This window comes from Megalobrama amblycephala, linkage group LG17 (genome assembly GCF_018812025.1).
Source record: "Megalobrama amblycephala isolate DHTTF-2021 linkage group LG17, ASM1881202v1, whole genome shotgun sequence".
Classification (NCBI taxonomy): domain Eukaryota; kingdom Metazoa; phylum Chordata; class Actinopteri; order Cypriniformes; family Xenocyprididae; genus Megalobrama; species Megalobrama amblycephala.
In genome coordinates this window covers 18,902,278-18,924,862 of record NC_063060.1, presented here as the reverse complement: position 1 = coordinate 18,924,862, position 22,585 = coordinate 18,902,278, and the positions used below count along the sequence as shown (strand labels likewise).

The window sequence follows — 22,585 nt, the reverse complement described above, 5'->3', positions numbered from 1 at the left end:
GTGTAAACTTTGTTTATGCTGTGATAGAGTCGAGAGCTCGGGAGGGGGCGGAGAGCACAAGCATTTAAAGGGACCGCAACCTGAAATCGGCTCGTTTCTAATTATGCCCCAAAATAGGCAGTTAAAAAAATTAATTAAAAAAAATCTATGGGGTATTTTGAGCTGAAACTTCACAGACACATTCAGGGGATACCTTAGACTTATATTACATCTTTTAAAAAAAAGTTCTAGGGCACCTTTAAAATATCCAACAACCACTGGCATAGTACTATATATTTTGTTCTATTGTCTACTTACATTATCCCAAATGTTTCCAATAATGAAATTCGCAATTTTAACGTGTAACGGCCCGTGTCTGCGTCGCCTGTCAATGATGCCATGTTACCCTCAATTTCCGTAGAAACGCTTTAATTATGTTTTATTAGACAGGTGAGTAACTGTTTGGATACATTTCTCAACAGAAAAATAATCATTGCTATATAGCTCAACACAGTTAGTCATGTTGTTTGAATCTCTTGTTTTTCGATGTACCGTGAGTAAAATGTTTGTACCATGCCTCAGAGACAATAGCATCTAGAGACATAGCATAATCAGAAAGAGATTTTTTTTGTAGTAACAGTAAAACAGCATTTTCTCTACCATGAAATATATTTTAAAATGAACTGCATGCCATTTAGTAACGCAAGTTATCTAGCTTTTATTAATATGATATTGTAATATTGATCTAGCTTAATACAGTGTGCAACAAGTGTCTCACACCGGCCACATAATGAATGTTAACATAAATTTCAACACACTCAAATGTATTTTTAGTTTGATTGTTCTGACCAAGTAACAGCGCTGCGTTACCCCACAATTTTAATTCTTCCAATAAAGTGACCTGTATGAGTAGTAATTCAGCACTGTTTCATTAGAATGAAATAAAATAATGTGAATTTAAGTGATCAAATGTAACTGTAACAACGTTCAAGCTCAGGGAAGAAGGAGGCATGAACCGGCCAACGTTAAACGTAGCATTAATTATAATAGACATTTATAACATAACGAAAGAAGCGGCAGCGGCCAACTACGACATATATAAGCTTAATAAAAACAGCGACATAAAACGTCCCAGGCCTGGTCCTCTCTCGCCCTTCACAGCCGTCATTCCTTCTTATATCCTGGAGGACTCAAGGCCGGTGACTTCGTTCTGCTCCCAGGCTCTCGTCTTGCCCTGCTTCATACCACAGTAATGATAATAAAACTTTAATACATTAGCTCATCCATGAACATGATTTCTGCCACATCGGGTTGTTTTCCATCGGCTGTGGAGGTGAAGATGACAACTTCCATGATTTCACGCTCATTCACGGCATCTTCAAGCTACGCCTTTGTTATTGTTTTGAATAAGCGACCTCTGGCAGCGAAACTTACATACTGTGCCTTTAAGAGACTTGGCCCCATTTGTACAGCTGTTATTTAGAGTTTAAACATGGTTAAATTGAGAAGACACTCACCCAGCTAGTAAGTTGCAGGAAGCCACACAGTGTTTTTTACGGCTGTAATGCTTACAAACGAAGCACATAGTGGGACCAGGACCCCAGCAGCCATCAGTCGTGCACATCTCATCACACGTGCTGTTCCGATTCGCTGTAAACACACACATTCAGATAAGATATCAACACAAAGATATACCTAGTTGAGCACATTGTTTTAAATCAACCTTGAGTCAAACTTTCCATTATGGTTGTATTTGAAGGAATAGCTCACCCAAAAGAGAGAATTTTGGTATTATTTACTATTTGCAAACCCTTAAGTTTTCTTATTTTTTTCCACTGAATGTAAGACATTTTGATGAATCTTCACACAGATATTTTCCATACAAATAAATCCAAAAAGGACTACAAACACCATAAAAGTAGTCCAAACAGCTTCATTCCTTTATACCTTATGCCTTATTCATGAGAGATGCAAGAATCAAGGGAGTTTGGCATAGACACCAAATATTAAAATTCTGGTAACACTTTATATTACAGTGCCGTAGTTACATGTTAATACATGTATTTACTATAGTAATAACAGTAAATTATGCATAATTACAAGTAACTAACCCTAAACCACACCCTAACCCTAACTGTAACACAGTTACTATACATGTAGTTAACTAATAGTACTCAGTACTTATTTGAGTAATTACAATGTAACTACGGCACTGTAAAATGAAGTGTAACCAAAATTCTTACTTTTTTATTGAATGTTCAGTATTTATAATAAATTATTTATCTGTTCAAATTATTATGTTTTTATTTATTTATTTATTTATTTTTAATTCATGTGCTCTCTAGAACGGTTTCTCAAATGGTGGGTCGCAAAACCATTTTGAGTGGGTCGTGGAGTGTTCAGTCATAGAAACAACAACAACAACAACAAACGTAATTCTGTTTTTTCTGATGCGAGGCCTTTACTTTGAAAAACGTGCGTGAAAACTGTTGACACTTCTGTCAGACGCAGTTTAAGTAAAGAGTACCTAATTCAGTATCTGCAGTCAGATGAGATGTTTTCCGGGCTATATCAGTGTCATTATTCCAACATTATTTTTGTAACTTGTTACGGAATAATAAATCTCTCACCTCAGAAAAATAAACTTTCCTGTCCAGTCAGCTGTTATACTGCGCACAGTGCAAATGCAGTGGCGCACGCTGTATATCACTTCATCATAAATAAAGAGAAAAAGAAACTACGCGCATGCAACGTCATAGTTATGTGGTCAATTAGTAAGCCAAGAAATTACCAAAAAGTGCCAATAAATTATATACAGTAACTTGTACTTTGTGTGTAGCTGGGAAGGATTTACATGCAGGTATGATGTTCATTCTCTTCATCAGGAGAAGTTTCCATATGTTTCAGAAACATTTCATGTTAATACTGTGAATTTACCATGGCAACCGTAAGCCCAAAATGCCACTTTTTTATTTTTTAAATGACTCTAAACTTACTAACATTACTGTATTATCAAAAAATAGTTTGGGACTGCAATTTAATAGCCTTACCTTATACTGTTTATTCATCAGTATTAGTTATATTCTTAAATTTATGTGTATGTTAAGTAAAGTGGGACAGTACTTATGTGTGTCAACCATTTTTGTGAAATAAATTTGTAGATTTATAATGGACAAACCAGTTGAGAACCCAATTTCAAATAAATAAATAAATAAATAAATAAATAAATAAATACCCTGCTCTACATTTTTTTTGTTCTATAAGCTGTTTCGCTCGGACATGCTATATCTCACTATAGGGAAGAAATTGTGATCGCAATTTTCAGTGAACAACTTAAATTTCGCATTGTATGACTCCAAAACCCTTGTGAAAAAGAAGCGTGAACTGAATGTAAGGTTTTCGAACACTTAAATACATGTTAGTTACATGTTAGTTACAATACAATAAAAATGTATTATAATTTAAATGTACACTAAATTCAATTAGATAAACTTAATAAAGATTTTTGACTTAATTATTCTAAGTAGGACTTAAGTACATCTATGTAATGCCATAATTACTTGTATGTCATGTATTTTAATTTATTTGTAATTACACAATTGTAATGACGAAGTTGGTTCAAATTATAATCAAGTACTATACATGTGCTTTAGTATGTTAGTAAACACATTGACAAGTGTACTTTAAAGCACAAAGTGCACTTTTTTAAAACTGTACTTAAGTGTGTTAAAAATCAGTCATGAAAGTGTACTCAATTAAGTGACCATTTATTTAATTACTATTGTATAATTTTTTTTTTAAATATTTAATATTTGAAGTGCACACTACAATTTCAGTACAATTAAGCACACTTCTGTTTCACAAGGGTTTGGCTAATACGAATAAAACATTTACTATTCAGCTATTTCCATGTGACTTTGAAATTCATGGTGATATTAATCAATTATGTAATGAATTATTTGATTTTAAGCACATTTTTGTTAATTTTGTACATTCAATACAATTAAGTGTACTTGTTCTTTACAAGGGAAGACAGAAGTCATTTGGACAGCTTTTATGTTTAGCTTTTTTGAGCTTGACACATGCGATCAGCATGAACTGCATTTGGAAAAGGACTGTGTGAAGATTCTTTGAAAATTCTCTTTTTGTGATTCACAGAAAAAGACAGCCAGGTTTGAAGTGACATAAGGGTGTATAACATTCAACAGAATTGTCATTTTCGGGATGAACTAAACTTAAAGTCTTTGACAGGTGTTATTGTGAAAATTAATTTACCGCAGGTGGCAGCATTAGCATTTGCTGACACTCTGACACTCTGATGTTCAGATTTGAAGAGGCGTTTCCAGTGGTCACGGCTGGTGTAGCAGAGATGCTGATTGTGACCGATGACCACATCACCATCACTGATCTCCCTCAGAGACCGCAGGCCCAAATGTGTGATTTTAGTTTGGGTGACAGCAAAGCTGAACGCCCCTCTGTGGGAGCAGGAGAAAGAGAGACGGAGGTTCTTTAAATGCAAAACAGACTCAACAAAGAGACTGATTTAGGAGCAGCTGCTGTCTAATTTGTGATTTTTGTCTTAATCTGTGAAAAATCTCTGAAACTGGCGACATATTTGGGACCGTGATATTTTTTTATTGACTTACTGTTGTTTTGTCCGTCCACGGATGACCTCAAGGTTTTCAAAGGCACTGAGGGATGACATGCTTTCCGGCCACTGCTGAATCACCAGGTATCCTTTGAGTTGGGAGAAGAGGAAGTTTATGAACACTGAGTGGCTAAAGGCTAACTAACATAAATGTCCAATATTAAACCACTGCATTCTCACCAGTGATTTCTTTTACAGTTCTGAACACATTGAGCTTGACTGGATCCAGCACTGGAGTTTTAGTATGCTGGTCACTGAAAAAAAAAAGTTCAAAATTTGTAAATAGTTCTTTCTTAATAAAAACAAAATAATTGACAGATCCTAATATGCCACCATAAGCAGAAAGATATTAAACAGTTTCTGGAAAATTTGGCTCAATCACACAATCTGAATGCAAAGCAAATGGCAAATAAATATGGTTACAATATTTTGATAGTCCACTTTAGACATTCTACTAACTATAACTTCGCAACTACATCAACTAACTCTCATTAGAGTATTAGTAGACTGCTAACAATTTTGATGGTCTCTCAACAGACATTCAACTGATTGTAAGTACGGTTAGGTATCGACAACTGGTTCCATTTTAGAACCAGTTCCAAGTTTCCAAGAACCGTGGATTCAATCTTATCGATTCCGGCACGCAAATTTGAACGCAATTTCAAATTGTTCAAGAACTAGATAACGCAAAATAAAACTGTTTTCTGTGCTCCGCACAAATCCAAAGCGTAAGCACCTGCCTCTCATACAGGGCGCAAACACTGAATTGAGTTCTCTCCTTGCACTTGAACGGACAAATACACACAAAATTATGTCTAAATACCATCATTAACAGTTGGTTTTATCTTTAAGTGAATGTAAACAGTTGAGAAAGAAAACATGCATGTAACAATATATTGGATTCATACACTCTAAAAAATGCTGGGTTAAAAACAACCCAAGTTGGGTTGAAAATGGACATTCCCAGCGATTGGGTTGTTTTAACCCAGTGGTTGGTTTAAATGTTTGCCCAACCTGCTGGGTAGTTTTATTTAAACCAACTATTGTTTAAAAATTGCTATATGGCTAGCTTAAAATAAACCCAAAATAGTTGGGAAATTAAAAACCAGATGCAATTAGAGGCAAGAATAATAGACAAAAGGTGAATGTTAATTAATAAGCTTTAATATTTTATTAATATAAATTTAATAGTTTAATAGTTTATTAATATAAATTTATTAATAAGCAATTTAATAAATGTTTATTGTTTAATAATTATTCATTGAACATCAATAAATGTTCATTTCCAACATACTTTGGGTTAATTTTAATTAAGCAATACAGTAATTTTTAAACAATAGTTGAGTTCAATAAAACTACCCAGCAGGTTGGGCAAACATTTAACCCTACCGCTGGGTTAAAACAACCCAATTGCTGGGTTTGTCCATTTTCAACCCAACTTGGGTTGTTTTTAACCCAGCATTTTTTAGAGTGTAGTATAGGGAACACATATAAACTATTAACTACAACTTTTCCCTCAATAAACTCCTAATTTACAGCTTATTAATAGTTTGTAAGATAGTTGTTAAGTTTAGGTATTGGGTAGGATTAAGAATGTAGAATAAGGTTATGCAGAATAAGGCATTAATATGTGCTTAATAAGTACTAATAAATAGTCAATATTCTAGTAATATGCATGCTAATAAGCAACTAGTTAAAAGACCCTAAAATAAAGTGTTACCATAACTTTAATAAGGATCAATCTATTTATTTATAAAAAGATGCAGTGTTAAAGTAAAAACTATGCAGTGTTATTTTACATTTGATTACAACTTTGTTCAGAGCTATTTCTAATTGACCCTTCGCCGGGAGTTTGATTGACAAGCGATCTAACCAATCATAACGCCGAATCCGCCATTTTGTCTATCAAAGCAGTCAGGACTTAGAATATTAACCTTGGTGGACTTGAACTTGAAAAATGGTGTGTACTGTCGTCTTTCCACATTTGAAACAACATTCCTTCTCATGTTCATTCATGTTAAATGCTATTAATTAACTAGTGGGAAGAGATGATCGGTTTACAAGCCGCTTGAGCTGAGGCTCTACAGCAATCTGTCACGACATATTAAAGAGCCACAAAACAGTTTCAGTTGCAGTTGCAAATTAATGAGAGTTAGTTGAAATGTAGTTGCAAAGTTACTAATAGTTAGTAGAATGTCTAAAATGGACTATCGAAATAAAGTTGTAACCAAAAATATCCAAAGGATAATTGTCTTAAAGCAACATAGAATGGTACTAAGCATTGTGCAGTCAATTCTTTGTTATCAGAGAACGTAAAACATCATTCTCACCCTCTGAATGTTGTGGGGAGGATTGTAACACCTCCACTGATTTTTGTGCAGTTCTCAAAGGAGTCGATGTTGCTGGCATTGATTGACAGGACACTGGTCAAAGGCCCCATTCCAAGCCCATTGCAAACTAGAGGGATGATTGCACACACATGAAATATTAACTGCAACTCCTTTCTTAGGTGAAGAATTAGGCATGAAGGCAATAATAAATGCAGTACTTTTGCTACCAGTAAGAACTTGACTGAATTTATGCTTTGAATTATCTTAAAAACCTTTGGATCTGAAGCCATTCAATTATGCCTATGTACAATGCTGTTTGAAAGTTTGTGAACCCCTTGCAGAATCTGTGAAAATGTAAATAATTTTAACAAAATAAGAGGGATCGTACAATATGCTTGTTATGCCTGAGTAAGATATTTTACATAAAAAATGTTTACACATGGTCAACAAGACAAAAAAAAAGCTGAATTTATAAAAACAACCCGCTCAAAAGTTTGTGAACCCTTGATTCTTAATACTGTTTGTGGTTACCTGCATGATCCATGACTGTTTTTTTTTTTTGTTTTGTGATGGTTGTTCACGGGTCCCTTGTTTGTCCTGAACAGTCAAACTGCCCAATATTCTTCAGAAAAATCCTCCAGGTCCAAACAATTCTTCAGTTTTCCTTTCCGGCAGTGATTTTGAGATCCTTCTTTTCACACTGAGGACAATTGAGGGACTCAAACACAACTATTAAAAAAGGTTCAAAAATTCACTGATGCTCCAGAAAGAATACAACTCAACACAACTCAAAGTTGTGTTTGAGTCCCTCAATTGTCCTCAGTGTGAAAAGATGGATCTCAAAAACATACAGTCACTGCTGGAAATGGTTCAAATACACAAAAGATGCTGGAAAACTGAAGAATTTTTGGGACCTGGAGGAATTTTTTGAAGAATATTAGGCAGTTTAACTGCTCAAGGCACACAAGCAACTCATGAACAACCATCACAAAACAAAACGAAAACAAAACGAAACAAAACAAAACAAAACAAAACAAAAACAAAACAAAACAAAACAAAACAAAACAAAACAAAACAAAACAAAACAAAACAAAACAAAACAAAACAAAACAAAACAAAAACAAAAACAGTCGTGGATCATCCAGGTAACCACACACAGTATTAAGAATCAAGGGTTCATTAACTTTTGAATTGGGTCATATTTATAAATTCAGCTATTTTTTTTTGTCTTGTGGACTTTATGTAAACATTGTTTATGTGAAATATCTAACTCAGGACAGTACTAAATAAAAAATGACATGCATTTTATATGATCTCTCTATTTTGTTAAAATTATTCACATTTTCACAGATTCTGAAAGTGGTTCACACACTTTCAAGCATCACTGTACTGTATGTATGTCTTTACAAAACTAAAAATTTGTGTCTCTCAATTATCCTGCAATTAAATCTGTAAATTAGTCTCTAAAGTCTCTAAATTAACCTGAAATTAAATGTGTATATCAAAAGTTTCAAAGGTTACGGGTCAGCAACGTTTTATTTAAAGTTATTAAATAAATATGCTGAGCCAGTATGTAACTTTTATTCAGCAAGGGTGCATTAAATTGATTAAAAGTGACATTTAAGACATTTATAATATTACAAAATATTTCTATTTTAAATAAACACTGTTCTCATTAACTTTTTCAAGATAAAGAAATGTTTCTTGAGCACAAAATCAGCATATTGCAATGATTTCTGAAGGATCATGTGACACTTTTTTTTTAAAAATACAACATATCATGTCTATATGTTGGGTGTATTGTTGAAAAAGCTTAGTTAAAATAGTTGACGTGCAATATTATGGAAGGACAGATCACTAACAGACACGAATGGATATAATTTTTATGCTTTTTATATGGTTTTAATTATGTTTTTTTAATTATATTACAATACAGTTGTAAATGCAACTAAAACAAGACTAATGTGTTTTTCAAACTAGAAAAAAATTGGGGAAAAAGAAAAGAAAACCAAAACAGACAACTAATCTTTCCTCCTAAAAAAACAGCTCATTAGAAAAACTGACCGCAGCAGTCTCAACTGTACCTTTTGGACACAGGCCATCGCACTTCTTACATTTCCGAACTCCACCCTCATCCACCTCATAGGTGCCAGGGCTGCATGTTCTTACACATGCCCCATGGTCTGTCACGACATAGTTGTCTGAGAAAAACATCAAACCATCAGTCACTCCAGAGTCATTAACCACAAGCAACCAGCAACACATCCCTAATGCGTCAAATCATTCTGTCATGGTTATCCTGCTTTCTGGGATGTTATTCAGAAACCAGAATTTGAGTTGCAGGCTCACGATCCACTAGATTGTGTTGTTTATATTTTAACCATGAGCACCTAAAACATTAATCTCCAGAACGCCAGAATTCAAGACCTAACAGCTTGAACTTTCATGAAAGTTATAATTAGAATCTGGCCGTGTGGTCAAGTAGGAAAAAACAGTGAAGAATCGTGTCTCATTCTGACTTCAGCCACGATGACGGGACTTACGTGGGCATATCTTGATGCACGTTGCTCCAAAGCTGTACTTCCCGTCGGGGTTGGGAGCGAGCTGGTGGGTGTTGGGGTCGTAGAGCATGAGCCGTGGACATGCGTCCTTACATGTCCCTTCATCCTGGAAGTCCTTACAGGCCTGCAGAACACAAGCACGCAAACAGCATTTCCCATGAGTGCACTAGTCCCGAAAGTATCTTCATTGCTCTTGAGGTTACATTTACTGCAGTTGTGTACTTCATTGGTAATGAATGTTTCACTGTAATATTGCAGACATGCTCTGTGTTATTTCATCAAAATAAGTTCTGAAGTGTTGCAGTTTTTATTAACACATTTAAGCCATAAAGAGTTTCCAGTCTCTAAATAACTTCTTGTATTTGTTCAAAGGCTTATATAGTACACTACAGTTTTTTTAATAAAATAAATTAATACTTTTATTCAGCAAATTGATCAAAACTGACAGTAACAAGATTTATAATGTTTCAAATAAATGCTGTTCATTTGAACTTTCTATTAAAAAAAAATGCATCACAGTTCCCTCAAAAATACTGAGCATTATGGAAGAGGATTAGGGCCAAGCAATATTAAAAAAATAAAACCATCTCGAGATTAAAGTTGTTAAATTTCGAGAAAAAAGTCTAAATAAAATGTTGAGAATAAACTCATTAAATTACGAGAAAAAACTAGTTAAATTTCAAGAAAAAAGTCGAGATAAAATGTTGAGAATAAACTCATTAAATCAAAAAGTCGTTAAATTACAAGAAAAAAGTCTAAATAAAATGTTGAGAATAAACTCATTAAATTCCGAGAAAAAACTCGTTAAATTTCGAGAAAAAAGTCTAAATAAAATGTTGAGAATAAACTCGTTAAATTACGAGAAAAAACTCGTTAAATTTCGAGAAAAAGGTTGAGATAAAATGTTGAGAATAAACTCATTAAATTCCGAGAAAAAACTCATTAAATTTCAAGAAAAAAGTCGAGATAAAATGTTGAGAATAAACTCATTAAATCAAAAAGTCGTTAAATGATGAGAAAAAAAGTCGAGATAAAATGTTGAGAATAAACTCGTTAAATTACGAGAAAAAACTCGTTAAATTTCGAGAAAAAGGTCGAGATAAAATGTTGAGAATAAACTCATTAAATTCCGAGAAAAAACTCATTAAATTTCAAGAAAAAAGTTGAGATAAAATGTTGAGAATAAACTCATTAAATTCCGAGAAAAAACTCATTAAATTTCAAGAATAAAGTTGAGATAAAATGTTGAGAATAAACTCATTAATTCAAAAAGTCGTTAAATGATGAGAAAAAAAGTCGAGATAAAATGTTGAGAATAAACTCATTAAATTCTGAGAAAAAACTCATTAAATTTCAAGAAAAAAGTCGAGATAAAATGTTGAGAATAAAATCATTACGAGATAAAATGTTGAGAAAAAAGTCATTAAATCAAAAAGTCGTTAAATGATGAGAAAAAAAGTCGAGATAAAATGTTGAGAATAAACATTAAATTACGAGAAAAAACTTGTTACATTTCGAGAAAAAAGTCGAGATAAAATGTTGAGAATAAAATCATTACGAGATAAAATGTTGAGAAAAAAGTCATTAAATTACGAGAACAAATTAGTTAAATTACGAATTTGTTCTCATAATTTAACGACTTTTTTCTTGTAATTTAATGACTTTTTTCTCGCAATTTAATGACTTTTTTCTTATAATTTAACGAATTTGTTCTCATAATCTAACGACTTTTTTCTCGTAATTTAATGACTTTATTCTCAACATTTTATCTCGACTTTTTTCTCGAAATTTAACAAGTTTTTTCTCGTAATTTAATGAGTTTATTCTCAACATTTTATCTCGACTTTTTCCTCAAAATTTAACGAGTTTTCTCTCGTAATTTAATGAGTTTATTCTCAACATTTTATCTCGACTTTATTCTTGAAAATTAACGAGTTTTTCTCGTAATTTAATGAGTTTATTCTCAACATTTTATTTCGACTTCTTTCTCGAAATTTAACAAGTTTTTTCTCGAAATTTAACAACTTTAATCTCGAGATGGTTTTATTTTTTTATTATTGCTTGGCCCTAATCCTCTTCCGTAGAGCATTGAACTGTTTTCAGTGTCAATAATAAGAAGAAGAAATGCATTTTGATCAGCAAATCATCATATTATCATTGTATGTTTCTGAAGGATCACTGAAGACTGGAGTAATGATGCTGAAAATTCAGCTTTGACAACACAGGAATGAATTACGTTTATTCAAAAATATATTTTATAAATATAATATATAAAATATATTCAAATAGAAAACAGTTATTTTAGTTTTTATTAACACATTCGAGCGGCTGTGAATTTCTCACATGTTTAGTCATACTGCTGTCATTATTCACATTAGTTCAGTTCATAATTATTTAAACATAATGTCTACATCTAATTCACTAACTGTATTTATGCTCACATATAGCATTCAGTGTACTAAATGATGAATGAGCAAAGAAGTGAATGGTTGAGAAATGAATCAATCTGCACACGTGTGCTTCTCACCAGGCAGTCGGTTGGTTTGGGTCCAGTGCAGCCAGCAGCACAATGTTCATTGCAGCAGTCAATGGGTTTGGGTCCCTTACACCTGCCCGAGCACTGCTCCGCACAGATCACCTTAGTCACTAGATTCAGAGAGAGAAGGAACTTCAGAGATCCTAACAGCTCTAAACAGGGCGCTACAGCTGAGCACAGCAACAACAATTCAATATTCTTCTGAAGAGTTTTCAAAACATTCCTCCAGGGGTCAAGTAGTGTTCTTCAGCAGTTGTGAAATATAAGTCAAGGATCAACTAAACAAACTAAAGAGGAGCATTTAAAAAACTACTCAAAAAGCCGAATATTCTTACAGAAATCATTAACTGTCAATCCAGTGCATTTTGCAGTGGTATTATGCATTACTAACCAGTACAGTATGAAACATAAAACAAGATAACTCAAGTTTAAGTTAACCAAGGAATACATATTGTACTGGATTAACAAATTAAAGTGTAAGAGCCACAAAGTGTTTATAGTTGCTAAATACACTAGTGTTGTCAAAAGTACTGACTTTGATACAAAGTCAATACTGAAATTTTAAAAAATGTGACGCTTTGAGCGCTGTTGAGAGGATTCATAAACACCTATGATTGGCCACTGTGTTCACGCGCTCAGGAGATATGTCTGTGATTGGCCACAATGATCAACACACGGAACGCTCCTGTGTGTATCTGTGTAAACATTCGGTGAAGAGTGTTGATATCTATTTACAATGTGTTTTTGAAGCTTTGATCACTGTAGCCAAATAAAGACATATCTGATGAGCAAGTGAACACTATGGCCAATCAGAGGTGTTTATAAATCTGCTCAACAGTGCTCAAAACGTCACATTTTTAAAATTTCAGTACCAACTTGGTACCGAAGTCGGTACTTTTGACTAGGGCTGGGCGATATATCGCATGCGATTGTCACGCGCATTTCGTCAGTAAAGCCGGTTCCCTGATTACCGCTAAATCACGAAGGCGATTCATCTGCGATAATGAACGCGATATTGCGTAGCTTGTCAGTGATCTACGGCTCTGTCTATTAAATGCCGCTCCATTTGAAAGCAGGTGATGGCGATTTAGCGGTAATCAGGGAACCGGCTTTACTGACGAAATGCGCGTGACAATCGCATGCGATATATCGCCCAGCCCTACTTTTGACAACACTATAGTACACTACCTTGCAAAAAAATAAAAAATAAATAATAATAATTATAATAATTAAGAATTAACACTTTTATTCAGCAAGGGTGCTTTATATTATTTAAATGTGACATTAAATATATTTATATTGTTACAAAAGATTTTTTGAACTTTCTATTTAAAGAATTCTGAAAAAGAAGTATGGTTTCCACAAATTTTTTTTTTTTAAAGTGCCCTTTTTAGGCTTTTTCAGATATTATCTTTCATGCAGTATGTAATATAGCTGTTTGTGAATGCAAAAGGTCTGCAAAGTTTTAAAGCTTAAAGTGCAAGACAAATAAAGTTATTGTCTCCTAAAAAACAAGAATCAATTCTGAACTGCTGAAACGAGTCATAAGTAATTCCTGTCTCACTTTGTGTTACATATCTATGCAACACCGTAAAAAAAATTGGCATGGCTCATTGGCTGCCTGTGAAAAATGTCTACGTTTCCCTACCCTCAAACATGCAGTTGTAGCTGAGGCCTGTAAAAGTTTGGTTCATATTGTCAACATAACGAGAAGATGCTGTTTTCTGCGCTGTGAAAGCAAATCCAAAAAGTGATGAGTATATGGGCTCGAATTGATACGGAAAAACGGATGCCATTGTTCCTGTTCATATCACTGTGTATCAAGTGCTGAGGAAGAGCTGAAATTCAGATATGATAATATAATAATAATTCGTTACATTTATATAGCGTTTTTCTGGGTACTCAAAGCACTTTACATATGGAAAGGGGAATCTCCTCAACCACATCCAATGTGCAGCATCCACCTGGATGATACGACGGCAGCCATATTGCGCCAGAACACCCACCACACACCAGCTTATTGGTGGAGAGCAGACAGAGTGATGAAGCCAATCAGTATATGGGGATGATTAGGAGGCTATGATGGACAGAGGTCCAATGGGCAAATTTGACCAGGATGTCAGGGTTACACCCCTACTCTTTTCGAAGGACATCCTAGGATTTTTAACGACCATAAAGAGTCAGGACCTCGGTTTAACGTCTCATCCGAAGGACGGTGCTTTTTGACAGTATAGTGTCCCCATCACTACACTGGGGCGTTAGGACCCACACAGACCACAGGGTGAACACCCCCTGCTGGCCTCACTAACACCTCTTCCAGCAGCAACCTAGTTTTCCCAGGAGGTCTTCCATCCAGGTACTAACCAAGATCAGCCCTGCTTAGCTTCAGTGGGCAACCAGCCTTGGGCTACAGGGTTATTTGGCTGCTGGCTAAATGGCCGTTTCGTTTCCGACATGAGCTGTAAGCGTTAGACCAATCACAACAGACTGGGCCATCTTACCACAGTTTTCAGAACCAAATTTTTGAATAGTATTCTAATGAATATGTGTTTCATGTCGCTAGCTTCCCAAAGGTTATGTAGTTTTGTTTTTGTTTTTTTAAAACACTTCTATGTAGTGTGCTTTCACTATTTTAGTAATCTCTAAAAAGGCTGAAAGTAGAAAAAACAGCCAGATTCTGTCACTTTAATAGTTTAGGACCACTTACTTGTTTGGCAGTTTTGAGGGCCAGGGCCCCAACAAGAACCATTGTGACAGCTCGGGTCACACTTCTTACCTGTGGGAGGTAAAGTACAACATTCTTAAAAATGTAAAATTAATTAGTATCATTTAATAATGTCTATATATATATATATATATATATATATATATATATATATATATATATAGAGAGAGAGAGAGAGAGAGAGAAACAGACTCTTGAGGGACATACACTGTCTTGCCAAGTTTGGTACCAGCTCTTCAATTTTAGGCTGGCTCTTCATGTTCAGAATGTCAGTCCACTGGATGGTCTCCACGTTACATAAATGATTGTTACCAGTAAATTTTATTCCACCCTTCAGTATTTCTAGGAGGGAAAATGACAGTGTTTAAACAATGCATTCATGTACTGTATGACAAGTGACAGTTGAAATATAGGTCTATTATTATTTTCCAAATATAACTTTCAGCACTGGCCATGGAAATTAATGAATGTTATTCCTCCTACAAAACAAATGTGTGAAAGATATAAATACAGGTCAGTTAGAAGCATGTGTTATTCCCATTTGGTAAAAAAAAAAAAAAAAGGAACAAAGAACACTTTTATATAACCACATACCAGTTAAGCTAGTCAGTGGTAACTGGTTCACGCCTTGTCCGATGCTGCTGTTAAAGTTTGAGAGGACGGCTAAGGCAAATTTGTCATCATAAAGGGAGTGGCCACGAATGATACGCAGATTCTCAAGGGGGATGCTGGGAGCCGAGTTGATCCCAATAAGAACATAACCACCAACTTCTTGAATGCTCTAAAAATCAGAAACATTACACATAAAACTTATTAAGCATACAATACTAAACTATATAAAAAGTTGTTTGGAAGAGTTGTTATACTGCATATTTTAAATATTGTTGAGGCATGTGTCATTAAATACAAACTATAATTAGCAACATGCTAAAAATATTGGTGTACAGATCACTTACAATAGTATGGAAGCCTGTTAAAAGATAATTTCGACTTTTTATCTTACAAGTTTATAATCTCCCATTCTGACTTTTTTTTTTCCACAGAATTGTGAGATATAAACTTGCAATTATGAGTTATAAAGTCCAATTCTGAGGAAAAAAAGACAAGTTTGCAAGTTTATATCTCACAATTCTGACTGTATAACACGCAATTGCAACTTTATATCACGCTACTTTGACTTTATATGAGTTATGAGATAAAAAGTCGCAATTATCATTTAAATTTTTTTTTTTTTTTTTCCAGTGGTGGAAACAAGCTTCCATACAATACAACCAAACAGTAAGGTAACAGTAAAATAACACTGAATGTAGTGTTTGTAAATATATATATCATACCCTGAGAAAAGACAAGTCATGTTTTTCTGCCATATATGTGATTTCCAGGTTTTCCAGAACCACGGTGCAGTTGCTGTACATTTTTACCAGAATCTGATAATGGTCATCCACTGTTCCCAGAAGGGCCAGTTTGTTGTTCGCTCCCTGACACACTTTAACATAGAGAGAGAAAGAAAGAATTAAATCCACCAGAAGCCTTCATGGAAAAGAAATACAATAAAAGGCAAATTCTATTAGAAGCAAACATGTTTTTTGGTGGTAATTAAGTAGTCAGTTTGTTTATCCATTAAAACTCCCACCAAAATACTTTTGAATATACTTTTGAACACATTAAAATCAGTTTTATTCATTCAATAATATAGTAAGACAAGGGGTCAATAAGATTTTTCTAAAATAAATTAATAATTTTATTCAGTAAAGATGCATTAAATTGATCAAAAGTGACAGTAAAGACTTTTATTATGTTACAAAATATTTCTATTTCAAATAAATGCTGTTTTTTAACTTTCTATTCATCAAATAAATTATCAGTTTCCTCAAATATATTAACCAAATCAGCATATTCGAATGATTTCTGAAGGATCATGTGACACTTAAGTAATTCATAAATTCAGCTTTGCTATCAAATAAATAAATTGTATTTTACATTAAATTAGAAAACAGTTATTTATTTGTAATAATATTTACTGTATTTTTGCTCAAATAAATGCAGCCCTGGTGAGCATAAAATATTTTTTTCAAACTTTATACACAGTCCTTTCACAACAATTCCAGTCATGAGCCTTCTTGTTTATTTCACATTTGTGGAATTTTAGCCCATTTTGCAATGCAAATTTGTTCCAATTACACAAATTAGATGGAGTGTTTCTGTAAGACTGCAATTTGCAGGTCAAACCACAGGTTTTCACTTGAATTCAGGTCTAGGTTCTGGCCAAGCTTTATTAAAAAAATCTTTATTAAATACAAAAAAAAGACTAAAATGATTGTAAGAAATCAACTGCGAATGCTAGAGCCAGAGCCAGTCTGGGGCATGTAGGTGTCTTTTGCAGCTAATGAACCAATCAGAATTCAGTGTAGGTGGGCGTTTGTTTTAAGTGCTCTGAGCGGCAACGGAAAGACTCTGCGGTGGGCCAAGATAAATAGTGCTCGTGGCATAGAGCTCCTCTGAATACTAGGAGAACTTACTCTTTCTCACACACTCATCTGGGAAAAAATTACTACTACATTTACTCAGGCTGGTCTATATTGCTGCAGAGACAGCACTATGAGCTCTGATTCTGAATAAACCGGCAATCGAAACAGAATTAAAACAGCTAAAACTGTGAGGTGTCAATGATTAATGACAAATTTGTCATCAACAACCCCTATTTTACACCACAAGATATCCCCACTGAGACCAACATCTTGGCAGTTTCCACTAATAGATGCATCAGACTGTAAAATTGTGAATAATTGCATTACTGCATAAGTAATAATTAAGTTATTGCGTAACAGAAGACAGATCCTCTCATTTCAAAAGTGACTTCCTAAGACATCACTTGATTAGCTCCAAAGGGTGATGGGAATTCCCACCCATTTCAAGGAAATTAGCATTTCAAAACGTTAGATGAGACAGAGTACAAAGGAACCTCAATACAAACACAAAATGATGAATCAACAATGATCATGGTTCATGGTCTGTTCTACTACATTCCGTCCTCTTCCTCCTCAGTCCTTTCATTAATCGAAGATCTTTTAAAGTTGAGTAAATGATTTTTAGAATTTTAATTTATGGGTGAATTATTCCTTCAAAGTAGCAAACTGCAGTGTAAAATAGTGTTTAACAATCACACAAAGCTAAATAAAAGACAATGTTTCAAATCAAACTTATTTTGGTGCAAATTCATGTTATTTGGTAGAAGCTAAAGAAATTTGGCAGAATGCCAACATAGAATGTTTTCATCCATAATGGGTTAGTTCACCCAAAAATGAAAATTCTGTCATTAATTACTCAGCTTCATGTCGTTCCACACCCGTGAGACCTCGGTTCATCTTCGGAACACAAATTAAGATATTTTTTGATAAAATCCGATGGCTCAGTGAGGCCTGCATTGCCAGCATTTCCTTTTTCAATGCTCAGAAAGCTACTAAAGACATATTTTAAATAGTTCATGTGACCACAGTGGTTCAACCTTAATAGTATAAAGCGACAAGAATACTTTTTGTGCGCCAAAAAAACAAAATAGCGACTTTATTCAACAATATCTAGTAATGGGCGATTTCAAAACACTGCTTCATGAAGCTTCGAAGCTTTACAAATCTTTTGTTTCGAATCAGTGGTTCGGAGCGTGTATCAAACTGCCAAAAGTCACGTGAACTACTTCAATTTCGAAACACTTATGATGTAACCAAACCTCGTTTATTGAAATCACGTGATTTTTGCGCTGTGAACCACTGATTCGAAACAAAAGATTTGTAAAGCTTCGAAGCTTCATGAAGCAGTGTTTTGAAATCACCCATCACTAGATTTTGTTGAATAAAGTCGTGATTTTGTTTTTTGGCACACAAAAGTATTCTCATCGCTTTATAATATTAAGGTTGAACCACTGTAGTCACATGAACTGTTTTAAATATGTCTTTAGTAGCTTTCTGGGCATTGAAAAAGGAAATGATCTTGCTGGCAATGTAGGCCTCACTGAGCCATCAGATTTTATCAAAAATATCTTAATTTGTGTTCCAAAGATGATAATCATTGAGATATTTTGTTAAATTCCTTTGTTTAAAGGCCAACTAAAGTGTCTTGGAACGTGCAGCATTATTCAATGTGTTGACGTAATTTCAACTGAAACAGGAAGACTGATTTATCGAACAGCCCTGCCCCGTTTTTAAAATAGCCAATAGCGTTTCATTTATATCACAGCTCAGCCAGAGCCGTTAAACTCAATAAAACCTCTGTTACCCTTTAATATCTAACCTCCTAATCTCCTCTATATCACTTTAAAATATAGCATTCTGTGCAGAATTTAAATGGGTCAGATACCTTTCGTGCTCTGAGCCGACTAGTAGATACGATCGGTTCTGTGCTCTCGTGTCCCTGCACTCACGCTGCGGCGGTTCATGTGATACTAACGCGAAAAACGGACTTCACTGGCGTCAATGGAAAGCATATTTACACTGAATCGTTCCCTGTTCTCTATATAGTGCACTACGTGCCATTCCCCATGTAGAAACTAGTAAATGTGTGAACAAATGACAGATTTCAGCCGCAGCTTCAGTGTCTGTTGATAGTATAGGAGGGGCGGGACTACAGATTCTAGAGAGCATTTGATTGGACAGAAGATTTGATGAGAAGCTAAAGTGAGCGGTTTAGTTTAGCGGAAGTGAGAGACTGTAAGTTTTGAATGCTTATCTAAATGTGAATTTTGTCATTGTTTTGGAACACACCAGATTATTCATAACATTAAGGTTAAATTATTCATACTAAAAGCTAAAAAACTTAAATTTTGATTTCAGGGCGACTTTAAGTTTAGTTCAAGTTTTAGTAAATCTTTAGTATTTTTTTTTTTTAAATATGTCTATATACAGTACTTTTTATTAATTTTATTTGAGCTTTAGTATTAGTCATTTTACATCAAGTTAAACTAAATGAAAATATTTATTTTATTTCAAGTAATTTTTTTTTATGGTATTAAGTTTTAATTGACTATAACAACCCTGCCTTAAAGCTTGTTTTATTATTGACAACAGCTAGTTTTTAATTGCTTCATTCTTAAATGCAGCACATAATGTAGTTCCAAATGTAGGTTCAGGAGGAGCCTAAACATTACGAGCATATATAAGCAGAGATGGGAACTCGAGTTCGAGACTCAAGTCGCATCTTTACAGACGCCGGCGAGAGCGTCAACATTCGCCTTGGCCGCCCTGCCAACAACGCTGTAGTACTGTTCGTTCAAACCGCCGCCGGCGGGAGGGTCAAAGTAAATGACAAGTTGTGGCAACCAATCGGAATCCTCTCAAGCGAGGACCTCTACTTTCCAATTGGTTGCCGCCGAACCGCGTCATAGCTCATTACCATAAAGTTGACTTGATTTCAACTCTCCTTGACGCTCTCGCCGGAGCTTGCCGCCGGCTCTCATTGAAAATGAATGACTTCCTGTCACTTTGACGCTCTCGCCGCCGGCGGTGTGAACACACAGTTATGGTAGATCAGACTTTTGTCATAGAATTTTATTACGAGATTAAAATCTAGACTTTAAATCTAGCACTATGTTTTATCAATCTTTTCGTATTATATGCAGCTTTTATCTTTCTTAATGTGTGTCCATACGAGAGAGAGATAAAAAGAGATGTTAATCAATTTATTACTTAAAGCTCATATTTTAACGTATCATAATCAGCATGTGTAGAGTTTTCTATCGACATTTTTAAACATTGCGAGGTTTGATATTTTCTGATAATGACTGTCGTCAATAACAACGATGCTGTATAACAAACTGCTGTATAACAAACCGTGACTCACTGGCGCCATCTTGCGTCCACTTAGCGACTGTATTTAAAATGACTACTCGTGTTGCCAGGACGACTGTTTTGTACATTGTAATGGATTATAAAGTAACAAGCTGGATGTACATTATCCCTTACATCATAGGACCTTAATTTCAAATAAAACAGGTGATAGAAAGATCATATTATTTTGTCTATATAATACAACTAGGATAAAAAATAGGATTTGATTATGAGAATTTTTTTATTTTATTTTTTTATTTTTTTTAATGACTCGAGACTCGACTCGGACTCGTGACAAAAGACTCCAGACTTGACTCAGACTCCAGATAAAAATCTCGTGAACATCATCCCAGCGACAATTCTTCCAGCATCCCTCCTCCTCCCCATATCCTCCTCTATTTCTCTTTTTCTCCCTCTATGCAGTACTGTTATAGGGGGGTTTAACTCAGAGCTCGAGCCGAGCCTCGGGTTCGATCCTCCTTCGAGGACAGCAAGCCAAGTTTGTTTTACCATTAACCATTCAGACTGAATGGGCAGGCAAACTTGTGAATATTTATAAAACTCAATAGCAGCCTTTGTGATTTGATAATCGCACTAAGCCATATCTCGATTTATCATGCAGTCTAGCTCAGACTACATGAAGGCTGCTATATGTTTTCACTTGCAACTAGAATAAATATGGTCTGTTTACTTTTATATGGTGAATTATTGGGTGCCAACAGAATTTAGCAGACGTTTAGAAAGTAAACAGAATAAATTAAGTGTACTTTTGGGCCTGTGAAGGTCATGATGATTTTATTACATTTCAGTGTGGATTTTAAAGACCTTTTGGTGTTAGTCACCACATGATGTTCAAGGTCAACTCTGGATCCTGAACCAAAACCAATTGAGAGCCACTGCACTAGTTAGTCATATATGTTGCACGCAATGTAAGTGATAGAAAGGGTTGTTGTGTGGGTGGCAATTCAGTTCTTTAATAGGCTTAGATAACAGAGAGGCCAAACAACTCAGCCAGTCTGAGGTCAAAGTTGTTTCTAGTTTTAGGATAAGCTAGACTCCATTTTCAAGATAAATGTATGTTGATACAGTTTAGAGGAGCCAGCTTAAGAAAAGGAGACCAGGACCTGAAGAATGGAGCTTTATAGTCACAAAAAGTCTTTCTCTATAAACACTGAATGGATGAACTGCACAACACACTTAAACCCCTCCTCCAAGCCTTCAAAACAAAACTCATAGTATTGTATCGTGAGATGAGCTGTTGACATTCGGAAGGTGAGATTTATCACAGAAGATACTCGTTGTCGTTGGGCTGTTGGGTCGCATTCTTTAACGTGTCTGTTCTTGAAGTGAAAGCTGAAGCTTGTAAACAACTGAGCGACAGAACGTCTTGCTTAAAAAGGTATAAAGTGATAGTTCACCCAAGCATGAAAATTATGTCAGCATTTACTCAACCTTATGTCATTCTTTCTTCTGCAGAACACAAAAATAGACATTTTGAAGTATGTTTCAATTGTGTTTTTCCATACAATGAAAGTCAGTGGGGTCCAAAACAACACTGGAACCCTATTACTTAGAAAAAAAGAAAAAGAAAAAAATCTAAGTGTGCTCCGATCAGGATTTTTTGGGATGATCACTGATCACAGGAAGCAGTATCTGCTGATACTGATTATTATAACAGCATTGAAGCCTTCTTTTTATTATGTACTGTAGCATTATTTATAGGGATGTTAGAACTGATCAAACATGACAGTAAAGACTTTTATTATGTTGCAAAAGGGCGAAAGGCAAGTAGTTCTGAAGAACAGAAGAAGGCTTCTGTTATAAGAAACAGCTCAGTAGGAAAAACTGAGGATGAGAAAACAGGCTCCCTGTGTTCAATACTCTCATTGCAAAGACAGTGCGTCTCATAGCGCAGAGTAAAGCCATCAACCCATCGCCTACACACAGGACAAGATAAATTCATAAACAGTGTCTTAACAGTGTTATC

At 34.8% G+C, this 22,585-nt stretch overlaps 1 protein-coding gene across 1 annotated transcript in view; it reads right to left on the bottom strand.

The window, feature by feature from the left end:
- egfra (epidermal growth factor receptor a (erythroblastic leukemia viral (v-erb-b) oncogene homolog, avian)) overlaps window positions 1-22,585 on the bottom strand; it is an 83,562-nt gene that overhangs the window by 25,909 nt on the left and 35,068 nt on the right. Inside the window, exons 2-13 of the mRNA XM_048163234.1 lie at window positions 16,114-16,265; window positions 15,374-15,560; window positions 14,987-15,121; window positions 14,762-14,830; window positions 12,046-12,164; window positions 9,501-9,642; window positions 9,042-9,158; window positions 6,958-7,084; window positions 4,808-4,881; window positions 4,626-4,716; window positions 4,255-4,454; window positions 1,497-1,629 (exon numbers count right to left, since the gene is read on the bottom strand). Coding sequence (XP_048019191.1) covers window positions 1,497-1,629; window positions 4,255-4,454; window positions 4,626-4,716; window positions 4,808-4,881; window positions 6,958-7,084; window positions 9,042-9,158; window positions 9,501-9,642; window positions 12,046-12,164; window positions 14,762-14,830; window positions 14,987-15,121; window positions 15,374-15,560; window positions 16,114-16,265 — 1,546 coding nt within the window. The remainder of the gene's footprint in view (window positions 1-1,496; window positions 1,630-4,254; window positions 4,455-4,625; window positions 4,717-4,807; window positions 4,882-6,957; window positions 7,085-9,041; window positions 9,159-9,500; window positions 9,643-12,045; window positions 12,165-14,761; window positions 14,831-14,986; window positions 15,122-15,373; window positions 15,561-16,113; window positions 16,266-22,585) is intronic.